Source organism: Hypanus sabinus, chromosome 9 (genome assembly GCF_030144855.1).
Source record: "Hypanus sabinus isolate sHypSab1 chromosome 9, sHypSab1.hap1, whole genome shotgun sequence".
Classification (NCBI taxonomy): domain Eukaryota; kingdom Metazoa; phylum Chordata; class Chondrichthyes; order Myliobatiformes; family Dasyatidae; genus Hypanus; species Hypanus sabinus.
The window spans coordinates 161,286,069-161,308,012 of NC_082714.1; the positions used below are offsets into that span (position 1 = coordinate 161,286,069).

At 41.1% G+C, this 21,944-nt stretch overlaps 1 protein-coding gene across 3 annotated transcripts in view; it reads left to right on the top strand.

The window, feature by feature from the left end:
- The window catches only part of unm_sa1614 (un-named sa1614), a 156,245-nt gene that overhangs the window by 76,112 nt on the left and 58,189 nt on the right, over positions 1-21,944 (top strand). For all 3 annotated transcript variants that reach the window (XM_059980984.1, XM_059980985.1, XM_059980986.1), the window contains 4 exons: positions 2,746-2,832; positions 6,560-6,660; positions 15,135-15,204; positions 20,304-20,391. In XM_059980984.1, the coding sequence (XP_059836967.1) occupies positions 2,746-2,832; positions 6,560-6,660; positions 15,135-15,204; positions 20,304-20,391 (346 nt within the window). The remainder of the gene's footprint in view (positions 1-2,745; positions 2,833-6,559; positions 6,661-15,134; positions 15,205-20,303; positions 20,392-21,944) is intronic.

The following is a 21,944-nucleotide window of genomic DNA, read 5'->3' on the forward strand; positions in this document are numbered from 1 at the left end:
GAAGGCACAATGCACAAACCACAGAGTCAACCTGCATAGCAGCTTTGAGTGTCCTATGGACTCATACCCCAAGATCACTCTGATCCTCCATACTGCCAAGAGTCTTACCTTTAATACTATATTCTGCCATCATATTTGACCTACCAAAATGAACGGCCTCATACTCATCTGGGTTGAAATCCATTTGCCACTTCTCAGCCCAGTTTTGCATCCTATCAATGTCCTGCTGTAACCTCTGACAGCCCTCCACACTATCCACAACACCCCAACCTTTGTGTCATCAGCAAATTTACAAACCCATCCCTCCACTTCCTCATCCAAGTCATTTATAAAAATCACAAAGAACAGGTGTCTTGGAACAGATCCCTGAGGCACACCACTGGTCACTTACCTCCATGCAGAAGATGACCAGTCTACAACCACTCGTTGCCTTCTATGGGCAAGCCAGTTCTGGATCCACAAAGCAATGTTCCCTTGACCATGCCTCCTTACATCTACTGCTGTACCTTCATCAATGTGTTTAGTGACATTCTCAAAAAATTCAATCAGGCTCATAAGGCACGACTTGCCCTTGACAAGGCCATGCTGACTATTCCTAATCATCTTATACTTCTCGAAATGTTCATAAATCCTGCCTCTCAGGATCTTCTCCATCAGCTTACCAACCACTGAAGTAAGACTCACTGGTCTATAATTTCCCGGGCTATCTCTACTCCCTTTCTTGAATAAAGGAACAACATCCGCAATTCTCCAATCCTCTGGAACCTCTCCTGTCCCCATTGATGATGCAAAGATCATCGCCAGAGGCTCAGCAATCTCCTCCCTCGCCTCCCCCAGTAGCCTGGGGTACATCTCATCCGGTCCTGGCGACTTATCCAACTTGACACTTTCCAAAAGCTCCAGCACATCCTCTTCCTTAATATCTACATCATCAAGCTTTTCATTCCGCTGTAAATCATCCGTACAATTGCCAAGATCCTTTTCCATAGTGAACGCTGAAGCAAAGTATTCATTAAGTACCTCATTGATTCATTAATTAAGGTCACAATCTCCAAAATGCTCTTCCACTGACACACTGTCTCTACTTGACTGGCTACATTCCTCAGGGCAAGGTCAGGTGCTGCTCCTTCCCTTCTTCGCCTGTCTCAAAAATTCTGTCCCTGATGAGCTATTTACACTAAGGCACCCTCAGTAATGTTTGGGGAAATGAAATTCTCTAGCATTGCAACCCTGTTTCTATTATATCTTTCTTCTATTTGCCATCATACCTGTCCCTTCTATGAACACTTGATATGCCTTAATATGCAATACCCTGGCCCAAGATTTGGAAAATTGAGTTTATCCAGAATAGTTTTTTTTCGAATGGTGTGATCATGATGCCATATATTTCAATGGTTAATGTAGCAGGTGACATCTCCACCAAAAGAGGTGTAAATCGCTCCTTCCCCCCACTAGCCTGCAGGTCACTCTTGGGCAAGGTGTAGCACCTGCTTAGCCCCCTGATCAGGGTCACATGGAGCCGTGGGAGTAAATGGTAGATGGTCCTTGGAGAAGCTGGTGCATATCACAAGCCCTGCTTATGCAACCACTGAAGCCAGCAGACAATCTCTGAAGTGTATTGCTAATGGCTATGGTGACCCGTCTTGTAAAGATACTGCCCAGAAGTCAATGGCAAACCAGTTCTGTAGAAAAACTTGGCAAGGACTGTCATGGATAAGACATCATCGCCCAAGTCATATGACACAATGCATAATGTTAATGAATGTAATATATCCATAAGAACTACACATAACTTACAAATTGCCCTCTTGAGATTAAAAATTTTGATAGCCAGAATCCTCAACTTGGTTAGTCCCAAGCATGTGCTTTAAGTTTGGTATACCCACATCTATCTTTTTACAGCTTTATTTGTGATAGTTGACTCAATTGTGTTTTCAGTTTTAGTAGGGCAAAATCTTGAGCACAGAATCCATTCTGATACTTGTCAGCACAGTGCTAAGGAATTGTCAAATTGTCAGAATTGTCATTTATCAGAAAAGTCATTTAACTGAGGCCCTATTTGTTCAGATGAGTCTAAAAGAAGAGCTCTCCCTGAATTAATATTAACAAAATAATATTATATGGTCATTCATGTAATTATTCTTAATGGCATCTTGCTTTGCCCGAATCACATTCCTAGTAGTGAATGTATTGTGTCCATAATTAAGAAGAATGTGAAGACTTGGAAAAAGGGCACATAAGAGAGTTACTAAAATATTACTGGAATGACTAACTTCAATGAGACTGGAGTTATTGCCCTTTGAGTGTGAGAGAGTAAGAGGAAATTCCATGGAGGTGTTTAAACTCATACATAATTTTGACAGAGGAAGGAAGTAAAATTCCAGCAAAACAGAGCTTGGTAAACAGATGATGCAGCTTTCTGATGATTGAAATGTACACAACATTTGGAATGTACTACCTGAAAAGATGGAGAAATTGCTTGAGCTCTGAGATCAGTATCTGTAGTTTCTAACAAGCTAGGAACTGAAACAATGATTAGGCATAAAACACAACAAACACAAGGAAACCCTGGTTTTATTAAGCTATGTTATCTTAGTCTAAGCCATTTAGTGTTGCCAAAGGATAAGCTTTGTTCATGGAGGAGGTGCATGGAATTGTTTATAAAGAGTGTGGGATGAGAAGAACAACTTGCTGATACGCAGTTTCAATTAAAATATCTGCCTGTCATGCCTGTCGTTGAACCAGATTAAACAGAACCAGGAAGAGGAAAAGAAGCAGCTGTGTAGTCTTCGAGATCAGCTCAAGCCAGCTCTGCAGTTAGACCAGAAGGAGGTGAGTCAAATTTGCTTTGGGCATTAAATTGTCATGATAATGATTCATTCAGATGTAGTGTACTTACAGTCTACTTTGTAAATTAAGTATAAAGCTTACAACACATTGAAATGTTCTGTTTACCATAGAACTTGATGCTTTCCAAAAACTCCAGCACATCCTCTTTCTTAATATCTACGTGCTCAAGCTTCTCAGTCTGCTGCAAGTCTGCACTATAATCACCAAGATCCTTTTCCATAGTGAATACTGAAGTAAAGTAGTCACTAAGTACCCCTGCTATCTCCTCCGGTTCCGTACACACTTTCCCACTGTCACGCTTGATAGGTCCTATTCTTTCACGTCTTATCCTCTTGCTCTTCCCATACTTGTAGAATGCTTTAGGGTTTTCATTAATCCTGGCCGCCCAGACCTTCTCATGGCCCCTTCTGACTCTCCTAACTTCTTTCTTAAACTCCTTCCTGCTAGCCTTATAATCGTCTAGATCCCTAACATTACCTAGCTCTCTGAACTTTTTGTAAGTTTTTATTTTCTTCTTGACAAGATTTACTACAGTCTTTGTACACCATGGTTCCTATACCCTACCATAACTTCCCTGTCTCATTGGAACGTACCTATACAGAACTCCACACAAATGTCCTCTGAACATTTGCCACATTTCTTCTGTACTTTTCCCTGAGAACATCTGTTCCCAATTTAAGCTTCCAATTTCCTGCCTGATAGCTTCTTAGTTCCCCTTACTCTAATTAAACACTTTTCTAACCTGTTGGTTCTTATCTCTCCCCAATGCTATTGTAAAGGAGATACCGATCTAATATGGGGTAAAATTGTAGATTTCCACCAGCGATGTTAGTGTACAAGTGCTATTTATGTCAGGATATGTTAAGTCCCTCACCCCTACTAGGGCATGTGTCACCAACAGCAACTGGCCAGAGTTGTCTGTCCTGGACGAGTCTTTCAACTGGATGATGGAAGGTTGATCGGCCCTCTGGCATCCGCAGACTTGCAGCTTTCACCAAATGACTTAGTACGTTTTTTAGGCGAAGATTCTTCTTCTCCCAGGGATGAGGTCTTTGAAGCTTTTGTTGGCATTTCTGTAGCTCTGGGTGTTTACAGGATGGGGTTGCTAGTCCCATGCCCAACCCTCCTCCTTTCACAATCGGTCTTGGGACTGTCTGTGGTGAAGTTTATGTCAGAACATCCTGCAGATTTACAATGTCTGTGTTATCTGCAATGCTTCTTATTTGCAATTATGTTACTTAAATTATGAATATTAATATAAAAATTCCAGAGATCCTGCTGCTCAGATCAGGAACCCCTGAAGCAGCTACGTTACTAACAAAACGGATGAATAGTTTAAATGAGAATTTACTCTCAACATCATGAAGTATATCATGTAGATTTCTGACCATGGGCTGAATTAATTCATTTTGGATTGAAAGCTAAACTGACAGAGGCAAAACTTGCTCCATCGTTCAAAAGTAAAGTGCCTTCCACTTTGACAGTACATTGACTTCTTCAGAAATATCTATCTAGTCCTCAGCTGTCTAGTTAAGGGAGGGACACTAATAAGTACTTTAGACCATATCTGTCTGATCTGTAAATTAGAAACATAGAAAACCTACAGCACAATACAGGTCCTTCAGCCCACAATGCTGTGTTGAATATGTACTTACTTTAGAAATTACCTTGGGTAACCCATAGCCATCTGTTTTTCTAAGCTCTATGTACCTATTCAGGAGTCTCTTAAAAGACCCTATTGTATCTGCCTCCACCACCATCACCGAGAGCCCATTCCACGCACTCTCCATTCTCTGCATAAAAAAAACTTGCCCCTGACTTCTCTTCTCTACCTACTTCCAAGCACCTTAAAACTGTGCCCTCTCATGTTAACCATGATGCTACACACCTATGTATGTGATTCTCTGACTGACTTAGCGTATGGAAAAACTTGAAGATTCACCCTTGGGAGGGAATAGTTTGTTGCTTTTAGAAAATAAATTGAAAGGATTCCTTCTTTATTTTCAGAGTCATCAGCAGTAAATGGATCTCAAACTAACTGCTTTTCATGACATCCTTTCCTTCTGGTTCACTTCTCTCAGACATATGTATTATTTTTAAAGTCAGAGAAGTACAACACAGAAATAGGCGCTACAGCTACAGCTAGACCGTGCTGAACCAATTAAACTGCCTATTGCTTTCATTCTAAGAATGAATACAATATCAAAGATTAGCATCTCTGGTTTGAACAGCATTTTTATTTAATTGCCCATGTGATGTGGACATTGCCAGCAACAGCTACATCCGTTGTTCATAAACTCACGAGATTCCACAAATGCTAGAAATCCAGAGCAACACACAAAATGCTAGAGGATCGTAGATCAGGCAGCATCTATAAACAGTTGGTGTTTCCAGACAATACTTACATCAGTACTGGAATGGAAAGTGGAAGAGGCCAGAATAAGAAACCTCAGCTAGTTTCACTTAGCACCTGTCAGCTTGTACTCTTTCCCCTCCCCCCGACTTCTTATTCTGGCTTCTTCCCTTTACCTTTCCTGTCCTTCTCAGCAATTTGCATCTGTAGCTCATCCCTTTTTCGAACTGGGGATGCAGCTGAATGTCAAATACAGTACATTGGTTATCTGGCATCACTAGATAAGTACAGCAGATTACTTGCCTGAAGGATGTATTGTCAGCCTGCTGAGTTTTTATAGAAATTCAGTAGTTTTGTGCTTACCATGACTGGGGATAGCTTTTTCCTTTACTTCCTGACCTATACTTCCAGTAGTTGAGCAGTACATTGTAGGGCAAATTGCATTTACCTGCTGCTGCTCACTAACAATACTTATGACTTGAATTTCCTCAACCCAACTGCTTTCCTTCTCTTTATCTCCCTTCCCATTTTGGCTACTGCACTGCTCTCTATTTCCCTCATTTTTCCATTATTTCTTTCCTTTGCCTCTTTTCCCAATTTTCCCTCTGACTTCATTGTTTCCTCTACATTTTCCCTCCCAACTTTTCCTGTCTACCTTCTCTATTGCTTTTCTAAATTTCCACACCACCAGATTCAGGAACAGTTATTACCCTACAACCATCAGGTTTCCAAACTGGCATGTAAAACTTTACTCACCTCTTCTCTGAGCAGATTCCACCACCTACAGACTCACTTGCAAGGATTCTACAACTCAGTATTATTTATTTACTTTTTTATTCATGCACAAAGGGTCTTTTTTACACATTGGTGATTTGTGAGTCTTTGTTTACTTTTCATAAATTCTCTTGTATGCCTTTATTTTCCTGTAAATACCTGCAAGGCAATGAATCTCAAGTACATATATGGCAACATATACGTACTTTGATGTACTTTATGTAGACTTTGAGTTTGTCTTTGAAAACTTTGAGTTAAAATAGTATTCTGGCAGTTGCCCTTCTTGTCACTATGGACAAATTTTCATGCATAAACATTCTAAGAACAATTTTACAGTTCTTCAATATATTTCTGCAAACTGTGCATTTACTGGAATTAAATTTTGAGTTGTTTAAAGAGTCACTCATCCGTTCTGCAAGAAGGCTGAGCAGCCATTTGCATCATTCTCATACCACTGTACCACAAGAACATTTTCAACAATAATAATATTCCATTTATTTATCAAGTTCTCAAAGTTTTGAACTCCATGGCCAAGGGAATTTCACTGATGTTATTGTTTCTTTATATCTTCTTTTCCTGCAGGATTCTGTGAACCGCCAGTCTGTTTATAGTATGCATCAACTTCAGGGAAATAAGCAGTTCGGTACTGAAAAAGTAGGAATCCTGTACAAGAAAAGTGATGGGTTAGTATGATTGTAAACTCATTGCCCTGGAAATCATTGGTCTTCAGAGTATTTGATTCCAGTCAGATAAGCCTTCATTATAGCTCTATTTCTTTTGAGGCTTACTTTCCATATTGCTGAATGGAAATGAAGATATCTAATTGCTTAATTACAACTGTAAGGAGAACTCACTTTCTTTACTGCACTAATCGAGCTGCCTGAGGACATTGACTAAATTGCAAAGATCTGGACAAATTGACCTCTTTCACTTTATGGTCTTTTATGTCTATTGTTGTGATATTAATATTCTTGAAAAAAGTATTAACTTTGTTAGAATAAAGTGAATGCTTTAATTGATATGAACACTTCATAAAAATCAAATTCTGAAAAAAGTTTGTTTAGAACAAGTATAATACTTAAATTTTCTCTCTCACCTCCCTCTCCTAAAAAGCAATTCATATGCTGATGAGTATTTTGCAGCAAGTAATCCTCCTAAAGCCACTTAAAAGCATGTCTCTCTTCTCCATTCTAAACAATATTTAGAAATAAGCATGAAACTCTAGCTTTACTGGTAATGCCTACATCCCATAAACTGAATAAATTGTAAAAAACAATCCCCATTCCACCATATTTTCATCTTCCCTCCTCTATATTGCTGATCACCTTAATATCTGCTTGACCAAACCTAATAGGCATGATTAAATCACACTTACGCATCTAAACACAATGAAAATGCAGAGAAACAGCCTCACCACCCATATTCTTAATGCTTGCCTTCTGCATGCCTTCACTGTGCCTGTCCAGTGATTGTAAAAGGCTACCGAATTATAGCCACAGATGGCTTTAGGGCAGGAACAATTATGGGCCAGTTCTGATCTCACTGAGGGAGACAGACTAGACTAGTTGGGGAACAAGCAACAGGAAGGATACTGGTCATGTATCAGGAGATTGGAAATTATGAACACCATCATTCAGAGAGAGGACACTTGTATGTCACAGAACCACTGCCTCTTGCCAAAGCTGCATCAGAGTAATCCAAGCCATCTGTTGGAAGACAGTCTGCAAGTGGAATAGTCTGAGCTTTCAGATCATATGTCTGCAATTCCACCTTAGCACACACATATCTAATGGACTATGCTTATGCTGCAGTAGAAGTGGAAATGTTGGGTGTTGGGTCTATAAGTTGAGGTGGATCAAGAAGTTGAGATAGACACTACCTACGCTCAGAAAAAAATTGGCTTCATGTTCCAAGCAAAGACATAGAAACGTAGAAAACCTACAGCACAATACAGGCCCTTCGGCCCACAATGCTGTGCTGAACATGTAGTTACTTAGAAATTGCCTAGGTTACCCATGGCCTTCTATTTTTCAAAACTCCCTGTACCTATCCAGGAGTCTCTGAAAAGACCCTATCATATCCTGCTCCATCACCATTGCCGGCTCCCATTCCACGCACTCACCACTCTATGCATAAAAAAAAAACACACCCCTGACATCTCATCTGTACCTACTTCCAAGCACCTTAAAACTGTGCCCACTTGTGCTAGCCATTTCGGCCCTGGAAAAAAGCTTCTGACTATCCACACGATCAATGCCTCTTATCATCTTATACACCTTTATCAGGCCACCTCTCATCCTCTGCCTCTCTAAGGAGAAAAGGCCGAGTTCATTCAACCTGTTCTCATAAAGCATGCTCCCCAATCTAGGCAACATCCTTGTAAGTCTCCACTGCACCCATTCCATAGTTTTCACATCCTTCCTATAGTAGGTGACCAGAACTGAGCACAGCACTCCAAGTGGGGTCTGACCAGGATCCCATAAAGCTGTAACATTATCTCTCGGCTGTTGAACTCAATACCATGGTTGATGAAGGCTAATACACTGTATGGCATCTTAACCACAGAGTCAACCTGCACAGCAACTTTAAGTGTCCTAAGGACTGAGGGCCCCAGTATCTCTCTGATCCTCCACACTGCCAAGAGTCTTGCAATTAATACTATATTCTGCCATCATATTTGACCTACCAAAATGAACCACTTCACACTTATCTGGGTTGAACTCCATCTGCTACTTTTCAACCCAGTTTTGCATTCTCTCGTTGTCCCGCTGTAACCTCTGACAGCCCTCCACACTATCCACAACACCCCCAACCTTTGTGTCATCAGCGAATTTACTAACTCATCCCTCCACTTCCTCATCCAGATCATTTATAAAAATCATGAAGAGGAGGGGTACCAGAACAGATCCCTGAGCCACACACTGGTCACCAACCTCCATGCAGAATATGACCCACCTACAACCACTCTTTGCCTTCTGTGGGCAAGCCAATTCTGTTTCCACAAAGCAAGGTCTACTTGGATCCCATGCCTCCTTACTTTCTCAATAACCCTTGCATGGGGTACCTTATCAAATGCCTTGCTGAAATCCATATACTCTACATCTACTGCTCTACCTTCATCAATGTGTTTAGTCACATCCTTAAAACATTCAATCAGGCTTGTAAGGCACAACCTGCCTTTGACAAAGCCATGCTGACTATTCCTAACCATATTATGCCTCTCCAAATGTTCATAAATCCTGCCTCCATCAACTTACCAACTTCTGAAGTAAGACTCACTGGTCTATAATTTCCAGGGGTATCCCTACTCCCTTTCTTGAATAAAGGAACAACATCTGTAATCCTCCAGTCCTCTGGAACCTCTCCTGTCCTTATTGATGATGCAAAGATGATTGCCAGAGGCCCAGCAATCTCCTCCCTCACCTCCCACTGTAGGCTGGAGTACATCTCATCTCGTCCCGGATATTTATCCAACTTGATGCTTTCCAAAAGCTTCAGCACATCCTCTTTCTTAACGTCCATATGCTCAAGCTTTTCCGTAGTGAATACTGAAGCAAAGTATTCATTAACTATCTGGGTTATCTCTTCCAGTTCCATACACACTTCTCCACTGTCACACTTGATTGATCCTATTCTCTCACATCTTATCCTCTTGCTCTTCACGTACCTGTCGAATACCTTGGGGTTTTCCTTAATCCTGCTCACCAGGGCTTTCTCATGGCCCCTTCTGACTCTCCTAATTTAATTCTTAAGCTCCTTCTTCTAGATTTCTACCATTACCTAGTTTTTTGAACATTTCATAAGCTTTCCTTTTCTTCTTGACGAGGTTTTCAATAGCCTTTGTACACCATGGTTCCTGTATCCTACCATCCTTTCCCTGTCTCATTGGAACGTACTTATGCAGAACACCACACAAATGCCCCCTGAACATTTGCCACATTTCTGCCATACATTTCCCTGAGAAATCTGATCCCAATTAATGCTTCCAAGATCCACCCTGATAACTTTATATTTCCCTTTACTCCAATTAAACATTTTCCTAACCTGTCTATTCCTATTCCTCTCCAATGCTATGGCAAAAGAGATAGAATTGTGATCACTATCTCCACAATGCTCTCCCACTGAGATCAGACCAGGTTCACTTCACAATACCAGATCAAGTGGAACATGTAGAAGGTTGGAGGTCAACTCCCTTGCATTGCTTTACATTTCATGGATAATCTTAGCCATGTCTGCCAATGCACCAACCATTTCATTGTGCATCCTTTCCTTATAGTACTTAAGAGAATACGGACACCATGTTGAACTTGCCATTGAGAAGGTGTTTTACAAGCGCAGAACAGGCCTTTCCAGCCTAGCAACCCAACTGTTTAACCCTGGTCAAATGACAGGACAATTTACAATGACCAAATAACCTACTGACTGGAATGTTTTTGGATCGTGAGAGAAAATTGAGCACCCAGAGGAAACCTCATTTAAGGGGAGGGACATACAAAATCCTCACAGATGGTGTTAGAATTGAACTCAGAACTCTGACACCCCAAGCTGTAATAGTGTTGTGCTAACCTCTACCATGGCAGGTTTAGTCACCTTCACTTACTACTGAAGATACTCCATAGTTTCAATGGCTTGAGAGGTATTGGATTTAGACCTGGCAACAATGAAGGACTAATAGTATGAAAATTTAGGATAGAGATTGACTTGGAGGAGAACTGTTTGGTGGAGGTGTTTCTGTTTCCCTGCTGCCCTTGTAAAGTCATCAGATTTCTTGCATCCATCCCTTTAGAGCTTGAGCCCTAATGTTGATGTTGTTTCTTACCACTTTTCAATATAGCTTAACCCTCTGCTTTGGAACTTCCTAGGAAACTGAGCAGAGAATATCTGTCCTTAACTTGGTCAATTAAGGCCATGTCTAAAAGGTGGGATATCCTTCTGATGTTTCAGAAAGGACAGGAAGAGATGGGGGGGCGTGGCACTGTTGATCTGAGATAGTGTCACGGCTGCAGAAAAGAAGGAAGTCATGGAGGGGTTGTCTATGGAGTCTCTGTGGGTGGAGTTTAGGAACAGGAAGGGCTCAATAACTTGACTGGGTGTTTTTTATAGACCACCCAATAGTAACAGAGACATCGAGGAGCAGATAGGGAGACAGATTCTGGAAAGGGGTAATAATAACAGGGTTGTTGTGGTGAGAGATTTTAATTCCCCAAGTAACATTTGGTATGTCCCTAGACTGAGGGGTTTATATGGGGTGGAGTTTGTCAGGTGTGTTCAAGAAGGTTTCTTGGCATAATATGTAGATAAGCCTACAAGAGGAGAGGCTGTACTTGATCTGGTATTGGGAAATGAACCTGGTCAGGCGTCAGATCTGTCAGTGGGAGAGCATTTTTGAGATAGTGATCACAATTCTATCTCCTTTACCGTAGCATTGGAGAGGGATAGGAACAGACAAGTTAGGAAAGCGTTTAATTGGAGTAAGGGGAAACATGAGTCCATCAGACAGGAACTTGGAAGCATAAATTGCGAACAGATGTTCTCAGGGAAATGTACAGAAGAAATGTGGGAGATGTTCAGGGGATATTTATGTGGAGTTCTGCAGAGGTATGTTCCAATGAGACAGGGAAAGGATGGTAGGGTACAGGAATTGTGGTGTACAAAGGCTGTTGTGAAACTAGTCAAGAAGAAAAGAAGAGCTTATGAAAGGTTCAAAAAACTAGGGAGATAGAGATCTAGAAAATTATAAGGCTAGCAGGAAGGAGCTTAAGAAAGAAATTAGGAGAGCCAGAAGGGGCCATGAGAAGGCCTTGGCAGACAGGATTAAGAAAAAGAGCAAGAGGAAAAGAAGTGAGAGAATAGGACCAATCAAGTGTGACAGTGAAAACGTGTGAATGGAATCGGAGGAGATAGCAGAGGATAAAGAGTACTTTGCTTCAGTATTCACTACAGAAAAGGATCTTGGCAATTATAGGGAAGACTTACAGTGGACTGAAAAACTTGAGCATGTAGATATTAAGAAAAAGGATGTGCTGGAGCCTTTGGAAAGTGTCAAATTGGGTAAGTCACCAGGACCAGACGAGATTGAAACATAGAAAACCTACAGCACAATACAGGCCTTTCAGCCCACAAAGTTGTGCCGAACATTTGTTTAGAAATTACTATCCTTACCCATAGCCCTCTATTTTTCTAAGTTCCATGTACCTATCCAAAAGTCTCTTAAAAGACCCTATAGTATCCGCCTCCACCACCGTTGCTGGCAGCCCATTCCACGCACACACCACTCTCTGTGTAAAAAACTTAACCTTGATATCTCCTCTGTACCTACTCCCCAGCACCTTAAACCTGTGTCATCTCGTGGCAACCATTTCAGCCCTGGGAAAAAGCCTCTGACTATCCACACAATCAATGCCTCTCATCATCTTATACACCTCTGTCAGGTCAGCTCTCATCCTCCGTCACTCCAAGGAGAAAAGGCCGAGTTCACTCAACCTGTTTTCATAAGGCATGCTCCCCAATCCAGGCAACATCCTTGTAAATCTCCTCTGCACCCTTTCTATGTCTTCTATAGTCTTTCCTGTAGTGAGGCGACCAGAACTGAGCATAGTACTCCAAGTGGGGTCTGCCCAGGGTCCTATATAGCTGTAACATTACCTCTCGGCTCCCAATTTCAATTCCACGATTGATGAAGGCCAATACACCGTATGCCTTCTTAACTACAGAGTCAACCTGAGCAGCTGCTTTGAGTGTCTTGTGGACTTGGACCCCATGATCCTTCTGATCCTTCACACTGCCAAGAGATGTACCCCACTGTGGGAAGTGAGGGAGGAGATAGCTGAGCCTCTGGCAATGATCTTTGCATCATCAATGGAGACGGGAGAGCTTCCATAGGATTGGGGGTTGCGGATATTGTTCCATTATTCAGGAGAGGGAGTAGAGATAGCCCAGGAAATTATGGTCTATAATTCAGTGGTTGGTAAGTTGATGGAGAATACCTTGAGAGGCCTGATCTATGAACATTTGGAGAGGCATAATAAGGATGCATGTGATCCAAGGGGACATTGCTTTGTGGATCCAGAACTGATTTGCCCACAGAAGGCAAAGAGTGGTTGTAGACGGGTCATATTCTGCTTGGAGGTCGGTGACCAGTGGTGTGCCTCAGGGATCTGTTCTGGGACCCCTATACTTTGTGATTTATATAAATGACCTGGATGAAGAAGTGGATTGATGGGTTAGTAAATCTGATGATGACACAAAGGTTGGAGGTGGATAGTGTGGAGGGCTGTCAGAGGTTACAGCGGAACATTGATAGGATGCAAAACTGGGCTGAGAAGTGGCAGATGGAGTTCAACCCAGATAAGTGTGAGGTGGTTCATTTAGGTAGGTCAAATATGATGACAGAATATAGTATTAATGGTAAAACTCTTGGCAGTGTGGAGGATCAGAGAGATCTTGGGGTCTGAGTCAATAGGACACTCAAAGCTGTTGTGCAGGTTGACTCTGTGATTAAGAAAGCATATGGTACATTGGCCTTAGTCAATCATGGGATAGAGTTTTCAAGCCGAGAGGTAATGTTGCAGCTATATCATACCCTGGTCAGACCCCACTTGGAGTACTGTGCTCACTTCTGGTTGCCTCACTGTAGGAAGGATGTGGAAACCATAGAAAGGGTTCAGAAGAGATTTCCAAAGATGTTGCCTGAATTGGGGAGCATGCCTTATTAGAATAGGTTGAGTGAACTCAGCCATTTTTCCTTGGAGCGATGGAGGATGAGAAGTGACCTGATGGAGGTGTATAAGATGATGAGGGGCATTGGTCATGTGGATAGTCAGAGGCTTTTTCCCCAGGACTGAAGTAGCTAGCATGAGCGGACAGTTTTAAGTTGCTTGGAAGTAGGTACAGAGGAGATGTCAGGGGTAAGTTTTTTACGCTGAGAGTGGTGAGTGTGTGGAATGGGTTGCCGGCAGCAGTGGTGAGGCGGATATGATGGGTTTTTTAAGAGACTCCTGGACAGCTCTATGGATCTCAGAAAAATAGAGGGCTATCAGTAACCCTAGGTAAGGACATGTTCGACACAGCTTTGTGGACCGAAGGGCCCGTATTGTGCTGTAGGTTTTCTATGTTTCCAGCTAACTCCCATCAACGTCCAAACACAAAACACCCACCCTTCAAGAGTTGCATTGCAGAAATGCAATTTTAATTCTGGTTTTTGGCACCTAGATAGTCCCTCATCTGAATATTCCAGTAGATTCTGTTTTAAATTCAGATTTCTAATTTGGCATATTGTCTGCAGTTCTGGTCACCTACCTATGGGAAAGATATCAATAAAATTGAAACAGTGCAGAGAAAATCTACTGGGATGTTGTTGGGACTTGACCTTATTTATAGGGAAAGTTTGAATAGGTTAGAACCTTATTCCCTTTTGGCAAGAAGAAAGAGATTTGATAGAGGTATACAAAATTATGAGGGGTATAGATAGAATAAATGCAAGCAGCCTTTTCCACTGAGGTTGGATGGGACTACAACTAGAGTTCACAGATTAAGAGTGAAAGGTGAAATATTTAAGGGGAACCTGATGAAGATCTTCTTCATTCAGAGGGTGGCTCGAGTGCAGAATGTGCTGCCAGTGCAAGTGCTGGATGCAACATCAATTGCAACATTGAAGTTTGGATAAGTACATGGTTGAGAGGGTATGGAGTGCTATGGTGCAGATCAATGGGATGAGGCGGAGTAATAGTTTGGCAAGGATAAGATGTGCTGAAGCACCTTTTTCTGTCCTGTAGTACTCTATGACCATTATCAGTGTCTGCCATTGCAGTTTACTTTCCCCTTTAGGACATCCAGGCACAGTTTAAATTGGCATTGGCTAACTTAACCTGGTTATGGCCACTCACTAAATTGGGACTGTTTTGTCCTCTCCCAAGATAGTAAATAGCAGTGTTAGTTTGGAATTGGTGGCATTATGTAATGACGTCCTAGCATGAATGTTTTGTATGTGCTAACAAAGGCTCATGGGTTAATTGCACATCACAACCACAGCACTCATTTTCAGTGTATATTTTTGACCCCATTATTACATATATGTATTTATGTATTAAATGTATTTCTGGATTAAAAGATAATTAAAATGCAACAATATTATTAATAAAATTGTTTTCTCATTCAGGCTAAGGAAAGTTTGGCAGAAGAGGAAATGCATCATAAAGAACTGTTACCTCACCATATCGCATGGAACAGTGAGTGTAGTATGGAAAAGAGACTGACACATCTGGTGTTGATTTTAGCTGGCAGCAAATACCCTGCAGTTTATAATCACCTGGTGACTGAATAACTCTCCTTTGTCTTTCATACTGCCTTATCTTTCACACTAAATAAAACTAATTTCCCAAGAGCATGAAAACCATAAGGAATTTTGAGAGCAATCGCCATCATGATAAAGGATACAAGACACCTGAGTACATTAGTGCAGATTTTAGTTTGGAGCGGATTAATTTTTAATGTGGCAGACCCAGCAGCAGACCACAGCAACTCTGACAAGAATCATTTGAAATGTTCATTCACCACTGGCAACAAATTTGCAGATGATGCAGAGTGGCTACTAGGCTATGCATTAGCTTCAGACTAAGACGGCTGCGATAGGATATGGTCAGGGGAGGATTCAAAGAATTAAAGGAGTGGAGTTTAGGACAGAGTGGCACCCAAGTTTCTTTTGAGACTCACATCATCTCTTCCTTTCCTCATGTTGTCAGGTTTATACCCAACTGAAGGATGCTTTCTATGTTTCCATACAGCTGCTCTTTTTTTTACCAAATAGGAAAGCTGAGGTGTCTAAGTACTTGGGCCACAGTAATGTGTATAGTGTTCTATTAGCAAAATTAGGTTGTAATTTTCACCAGTCTTTGAGGCTGCTGTTTACTCCAGGGAAATGCTTCTGTCATCTGCTAAGTTCTGCCACTTAATATTCTGATTAGCCAATAAATGAGCTGGTAAATTTAGTTAGGAACACAGAAAACGTACAGCACAATACAGGCCCCTCAGCCCACAATGCTGTACTGTACATGTACTTACTTTAGAAATTACCTAGGGTTATCCATAGCCCTCTATTTTTCTAAGCTCCATGTACCTATCAGGAGTCTCTTAAAAGGCCATATTGTATCCACCTCCACCATAGTAGCTGGCAGCCCATTCCACGCACTCACCACTCTGCATAAAAAGCTTACCCCGACATCCCCTCTGTACCTACTTCCAAGCACCTCTCGTGTTAGCCATTTCAGCCCTGGGAAAAAGCCTCTGACTATCCACACACTCAATACCTCTGTTAGGTCACCTCTCATCCTTAGTCACTCAAGGAGAAAGGGCCAAGTTCACTCAACCTATTCTCATAAGGCATGCTCTCCAATCCAGGCAACATCCTTGTAAATCATCTCTGCACCCTTTCGATGGTTTCCACATCATTCCTGTAGTGAGGTGACCAGAACTGAGCACAGTACTCCAAGTGGGGTCTGATCAGGGCCCTATATAGCTGTAACATTACCTCTCGGCTCCTAAATTCAGTCCCATGATTGATAAAGGCCAATGCTTTCTTAACCACAGAGTCAACCTGCGCAGCAGCTTTGAGAGTCCTATGGACTCGGATCCCATGATCCTTCTGATCCTTCACACTGCCAAGAGATGTACCCCAGGCTACTGTGGGAGGTGAGGGAGGAGATAGCTGTGCCTCTGGCAATGATCTTTGCATCATCAATGGAGACGAGAGAGCTTCCGTAGGATTGGGGGGTTGCGGATATTGTTCCATTATTCAAGAGAGGGAGTAGAGATAGCCCAGGAAATTATAATTATGGTCTATAATACAGTGGTTGGCCTCTGATCTTCCACACCGCCAAGTCTTACCATTAAAACTATATTCTGCCATCATATTTGACCTATCAAAATGAACCACCTCACACTTATCTGGGTTGAACTCCATCTGCCAGTTCTCAGCCCAGTTTTACATCCCATCAATATCCCGCTGTAACCTCTGACAGCCCTCCACACTATTCATAACACCCCTAACCTTTATGTCATCAGCAAATTTACTAATCATCCCTCAACTTCCTCATCCAGGTCTTTTATAAAAAATCACGGAGAGAAAGTGTCCCAGAACAGATCCCTGAAGCACACCACTGGTCACCAAACTCCATGCAGAATATGACCCATCTACAAAAACTCTTAGCCTTCTGTGGGCAAGCCAATTCTGGATCCCATGCCTCCTTACTTTCTCAATAAGCCTTGCATGGGGTACCTTATCAAATGCCTTGCTGAAATCCATATACACTACATCTACTGCTCTACCTTCATCAATGTGTTCAGTCACATCCTCAAAAAATTCAATCAGGCTCATAAGGCACAACCTGCTTTTGACAAAGCCATGCTGACTATTCCTAATCATATTATGCCTCTCCAAATGTTCATAAATCTTGCCTCTCAGAATCTTCGCTATCAACTTACCAACCACTCACTGGTAAGACTCACTGGTCTATGATTTCCTGGCCTATATCTACTCTCTTTCTTGAATAAAGGAACAACATCTGCAACTCTCCAATCCTCCAGTACCTCCAGAGCCAGAGACTCAGCAGTCTCCTCCCTTGCCGCCCACTGTAGCTTGGGGTTTATTTTGTCCCTTGATTTATCCAACTTGATGCTTTCCAAAAGCTCCAGCACTTCCTCTTTCTTAATGTCTATATGCTCAAGCTTTTCAGTCTGCTGTAAGTCATCCCTACTATTGCCAAGATCCTTTTCCATAGTGAATACTGAATCAAAGTATTTGTTAAGTATGGATCTGATATCTCCCTCAGTTCCATACACACATTTCCACTGTCACACTTGATTGGTCCTATTCCCTCACGTCTTATCCTCTTGCTCATCACATACTTGTAGAATGCCTTGGGGTTTTCCTTAATCCTGCCCACCCAGGCATTCTTATGGCCCCTTCTGGCTCTCCTAATTTCTTTCTTAAGCTACTTCCTGCTAGCCTTATAATCTTCTAGATCTCTAACATTACCTAGCTCTCTGAACCTTTTGTAAGCTTTTCTTCTTGACTAGATTTTTAACAGCCTTTGTACACCATAGTTCCTGTACCTTACCATCCTTTCCCTGTCTCATTGGAATGTGCCTATTGCAGAACACCACACAAATAACCCTTGAGCATTTGCCACATTTCTGCCGTACATTTTCCTGAAAGCATCTGTTTCCAATTTATGCTTCCAAGTTCCTGCCTGATAGCTTCATATTTCCCCTTGCTCCAATTAAGTGCTTTCCTAACTTGTCTGTTCTTATCCCTCTCCAATGCTATGGTAAATAGATAGAATTGTGATCACTATCTCCAAAATGCTTTCCCACTGAGAGATCTGACACCTGACCAGATTCATTTCCCAATACCAGATCAATACAGCCTCTCCTCTTGTAGGCTTATCTACCTATCAGGAAAGCTTCCTGAACACACCTAACAAACTCCTCCGCCTCTAAATCCCTTGCTCCAGGGAGATACCAATCAATATTGGGAAAATTAAAAGCTCCCTCCCTGTTATTATTGCATCTTTCCAGAATCTGTCTCCCTCTCTGCTCCTTGATGTCCCTGTTACTATTGGGTGGTCTATAACAAACACCCAGTAATGTTATTGACCCCTTCTTGTTCCTAACTTCCACCCACAGCAACTCAGTAGACAATCCCTCCATAACTTCCTCCTTTTCTGCAACCATGACTTTATCTCTGATCAGCAGTGCCACACCCCACCTCTTTTGCCTCCCTCACTGTCCTTTCTGAACCATCTAAAGCCTGGCATTCTAAGTAGCCATTCCTGCCCCTGAGCCATTCACATATGGCCACAAGATCATAGCTCCAAGTACTGATCCATGCTCTAAGCTTATCTGCTTTGTTCTTGCATTAAAATAGACACATCTCAAACCATCAGTCTGAGCATATCCCTTATCTATCACCTGCCTATCCTCCCTCTCACACTGTCTACAAGCTTTCTCGATTTGTGAGCCAACCACCCCATCCTCCGTCTCTTCAGATGGGTTCCCAGCCCCTGTGATTCTGGTTTAAATTCATAGATATGTGAGTAAATTAGTATTTAATTACTCCAATTTCCAGTGCGTGTGTAAAACTAAACTGTCCCTATAGTCATGTGAATTTAGTTGAAGTAGATTTGTGTTTTACTATGAAGTCGCTATTGATAATTATGAATAATTATTCTTTACCCTGTTCTGTCAAAAACTGGATGATAACATTTGGTTTGGGGCAAAATCACAGTAAATACATAACTATTAAAACTAGAAATGTAGAGTAGGTAAGAGTACCTTTGTTGTTTAACCTCATGTGTCTATTGTATAACCTTAACCAAATTGAATTAAGAATACTTTACTCAACCTTAACTATCATTCTTCAACTTGCAATGACAACAGATCTATAGTACTGTGCAAAAGTCTTAGGTACTCTAGCTATATAGATGTGCCCAAGACTTTTGCACAGTAACGTATATCCTATTGTACATCCTACATCCTTAGTGTACAATAATGCATAACTTTTGAACTAGCAAGTATATATTGTGATTATACTTTTATAATTTATATTTTTTAATAATTTATTTATTATTACATTCAGTGGCCACTTTATTAGGTACAGGAAGTAGGTTTGTAGTCTTCTGCTGCTGTAACCCATCCTCTTCAAGGTTCGACGTGTCGTGCATTCAGAGATGCTCTTCTGCACACCACTGTTGTAACATGTGGTTATTTGAGTTAGTGTCACCTTTCTGTCAGCCTGAATCTGTCAGGTTATTCTCCTTTGACCTCTCTCAGCAATAGAGTTTTCACCCATAGAACTGCTGCTCACTGGATGTATTTTTATTTCTCCTACCATTGTCTGTAAACTCTAGAGACTGTTATGCATGAAAATCCTTGAAGGTCAGGAGTTTTGAGATCCTCCATGATAGCACCAACAATCATTCCACAATCAAAATCACTTAGATCACTTTTTTTTTACACATGCTGATGTTTGGGCTGAACAACATCTGAACCTTTTGACCATGTCTGCATGATTTTATGCACTGAGCTACTGCCACATGATTGGCTGATCAGATATTTGCATTAATAAGCAGCTGGACCTAATAAAGTGGCCATTGAATTTATATTTGTAGATAATTTTGATGTTTTAAAAAAAAATTATATACAAGTTATAATTTTATGATCCATGTTGTGTTCAGTAATAAGCAACTGGTTAAAATGTTTTCACTGGTTTTATATTTTGCTAATGAAAAAGAAGAATGCATCATCTTAAACTCCATTCTCTTTCACACAGCCAAATCGACAGCCAGCGAAGCTCAACCTCCTGACATGTCAAGTGAAGCCAAGTTTAGAAGATAAAAAATGTTTTGACCTCATTTCACGTATGATTGATTATTTCAATTTTTTGTCCCTTGTTGAATGTTTGGTTGTTCTGTAGCCATCACTCTACGAATTGTGTTGATTAATGTAAATTATTTGTGATTAGCATCTGGTTTATAGTTTGCAGTGCTCGGGTTTCTACATACAGGAATATAATGATACCCTTCTGGAGTAGTGTTCTCAGGATTATTTGTTAGTTGTGTATCCTATCATTATTTTTCTTGTCGGATTCACTGCCCAGAGTTAAAATCAAGTAACTTGTTTGCCACAATAATCATTAATGCCATTGTTTGCAAAAATAAAGGATTTCTCCTTTTTCTAAAAAAAAAGCAGGTGGTCATATCGTGAAATAAGCAGTTGTAAATGCAAAAGCAAGGATGTAATGTGCATTATAAAGCACTGGTGAGGATTCAGTTGAAGAATTGAATTGTGAACAGTTTTGGGCCCTTCCTGGAGGCACACATCTTCTTAACTCCCTATGCTCAGAGGTCAACTTTTCATGACTTTTATATGGAAATCTGAATTAAAACAAGCAAGTTTATTGACAGACTGAAGAACACACTATATGAAGACATTTTGCAATGCCATCTCAGTTTTGATGATTGTACATATTTTGAAGAATAACATTCATCTTTTCACGGATTTCACTTTGCTTTCATCATCTTTGCAAGATAGCCATACTCTTTATGGCTGGAACCTGCCAATTTGTGGATTGTTCAATTTATTCCAGACAATAGAGTGAAGACCTATTTGCTTCAGTGCCGGACAATCTAAAGAAGACCCCCCCCCCCCACACAGGGTCTTGAGTTACGAATTGGTCTTAGACCAAAAGTAAAAAAAAAGTATTGTTATAATTTGATATTATTAAGTTGCTAGGTAAACAAATGGTAGGTGTTTGTATGTTAACGGTAAAATATTTGTTTAGCATAATGCCCCAGTAAAAATAAACAGTTGATACACAATTAAAATAAAAGGGGAAGAGTGTACCGTATAGCCTACAGTATAATAAGTGGCTACTTTATGTTTTAGTAACACGTCATTGAATTTGCTATTAGGCGCATATTGAACATGCCCTTTTAGGTGCATATTGATCCCTATGTGTGTGCCGAGTTTGGTTTCTTCCAGTAAAGAACCATGAACCTTAGCTCCCGTCTCCAACGTTTTTATTAATAGCATTGTTGTGTAACCAGGCCACATACTCAATTCGTAGGATTGAGTTCAAGAGCCGAGAGGTAATGTTAAAGCTATATAGGACCCTAGTCAGACCCCACTTGGAGTACTGTGCTCAGTTCTGGTTGCCTCACTACAGGAAGGATGTGGAAACCATTGAAAGGGTGCAGAGGAGATTTACAAGGATGTTGCCTGGATTGGGGAGCATGCCTTATGAGAATAGGTTGAGTGAACTTGGCCTTTTCTCCTTAGAGCGACAGAGGATGAGAGGTGACCTGATAGAGGTGTATAAGTTGATGAGAAGCATTCAATGTGTGGGTAGTTAGAGGCTTTTTCTCCAGGGCTGAAATGACTAACATAAAAGGGCACAGTTTTAAGGTATGTA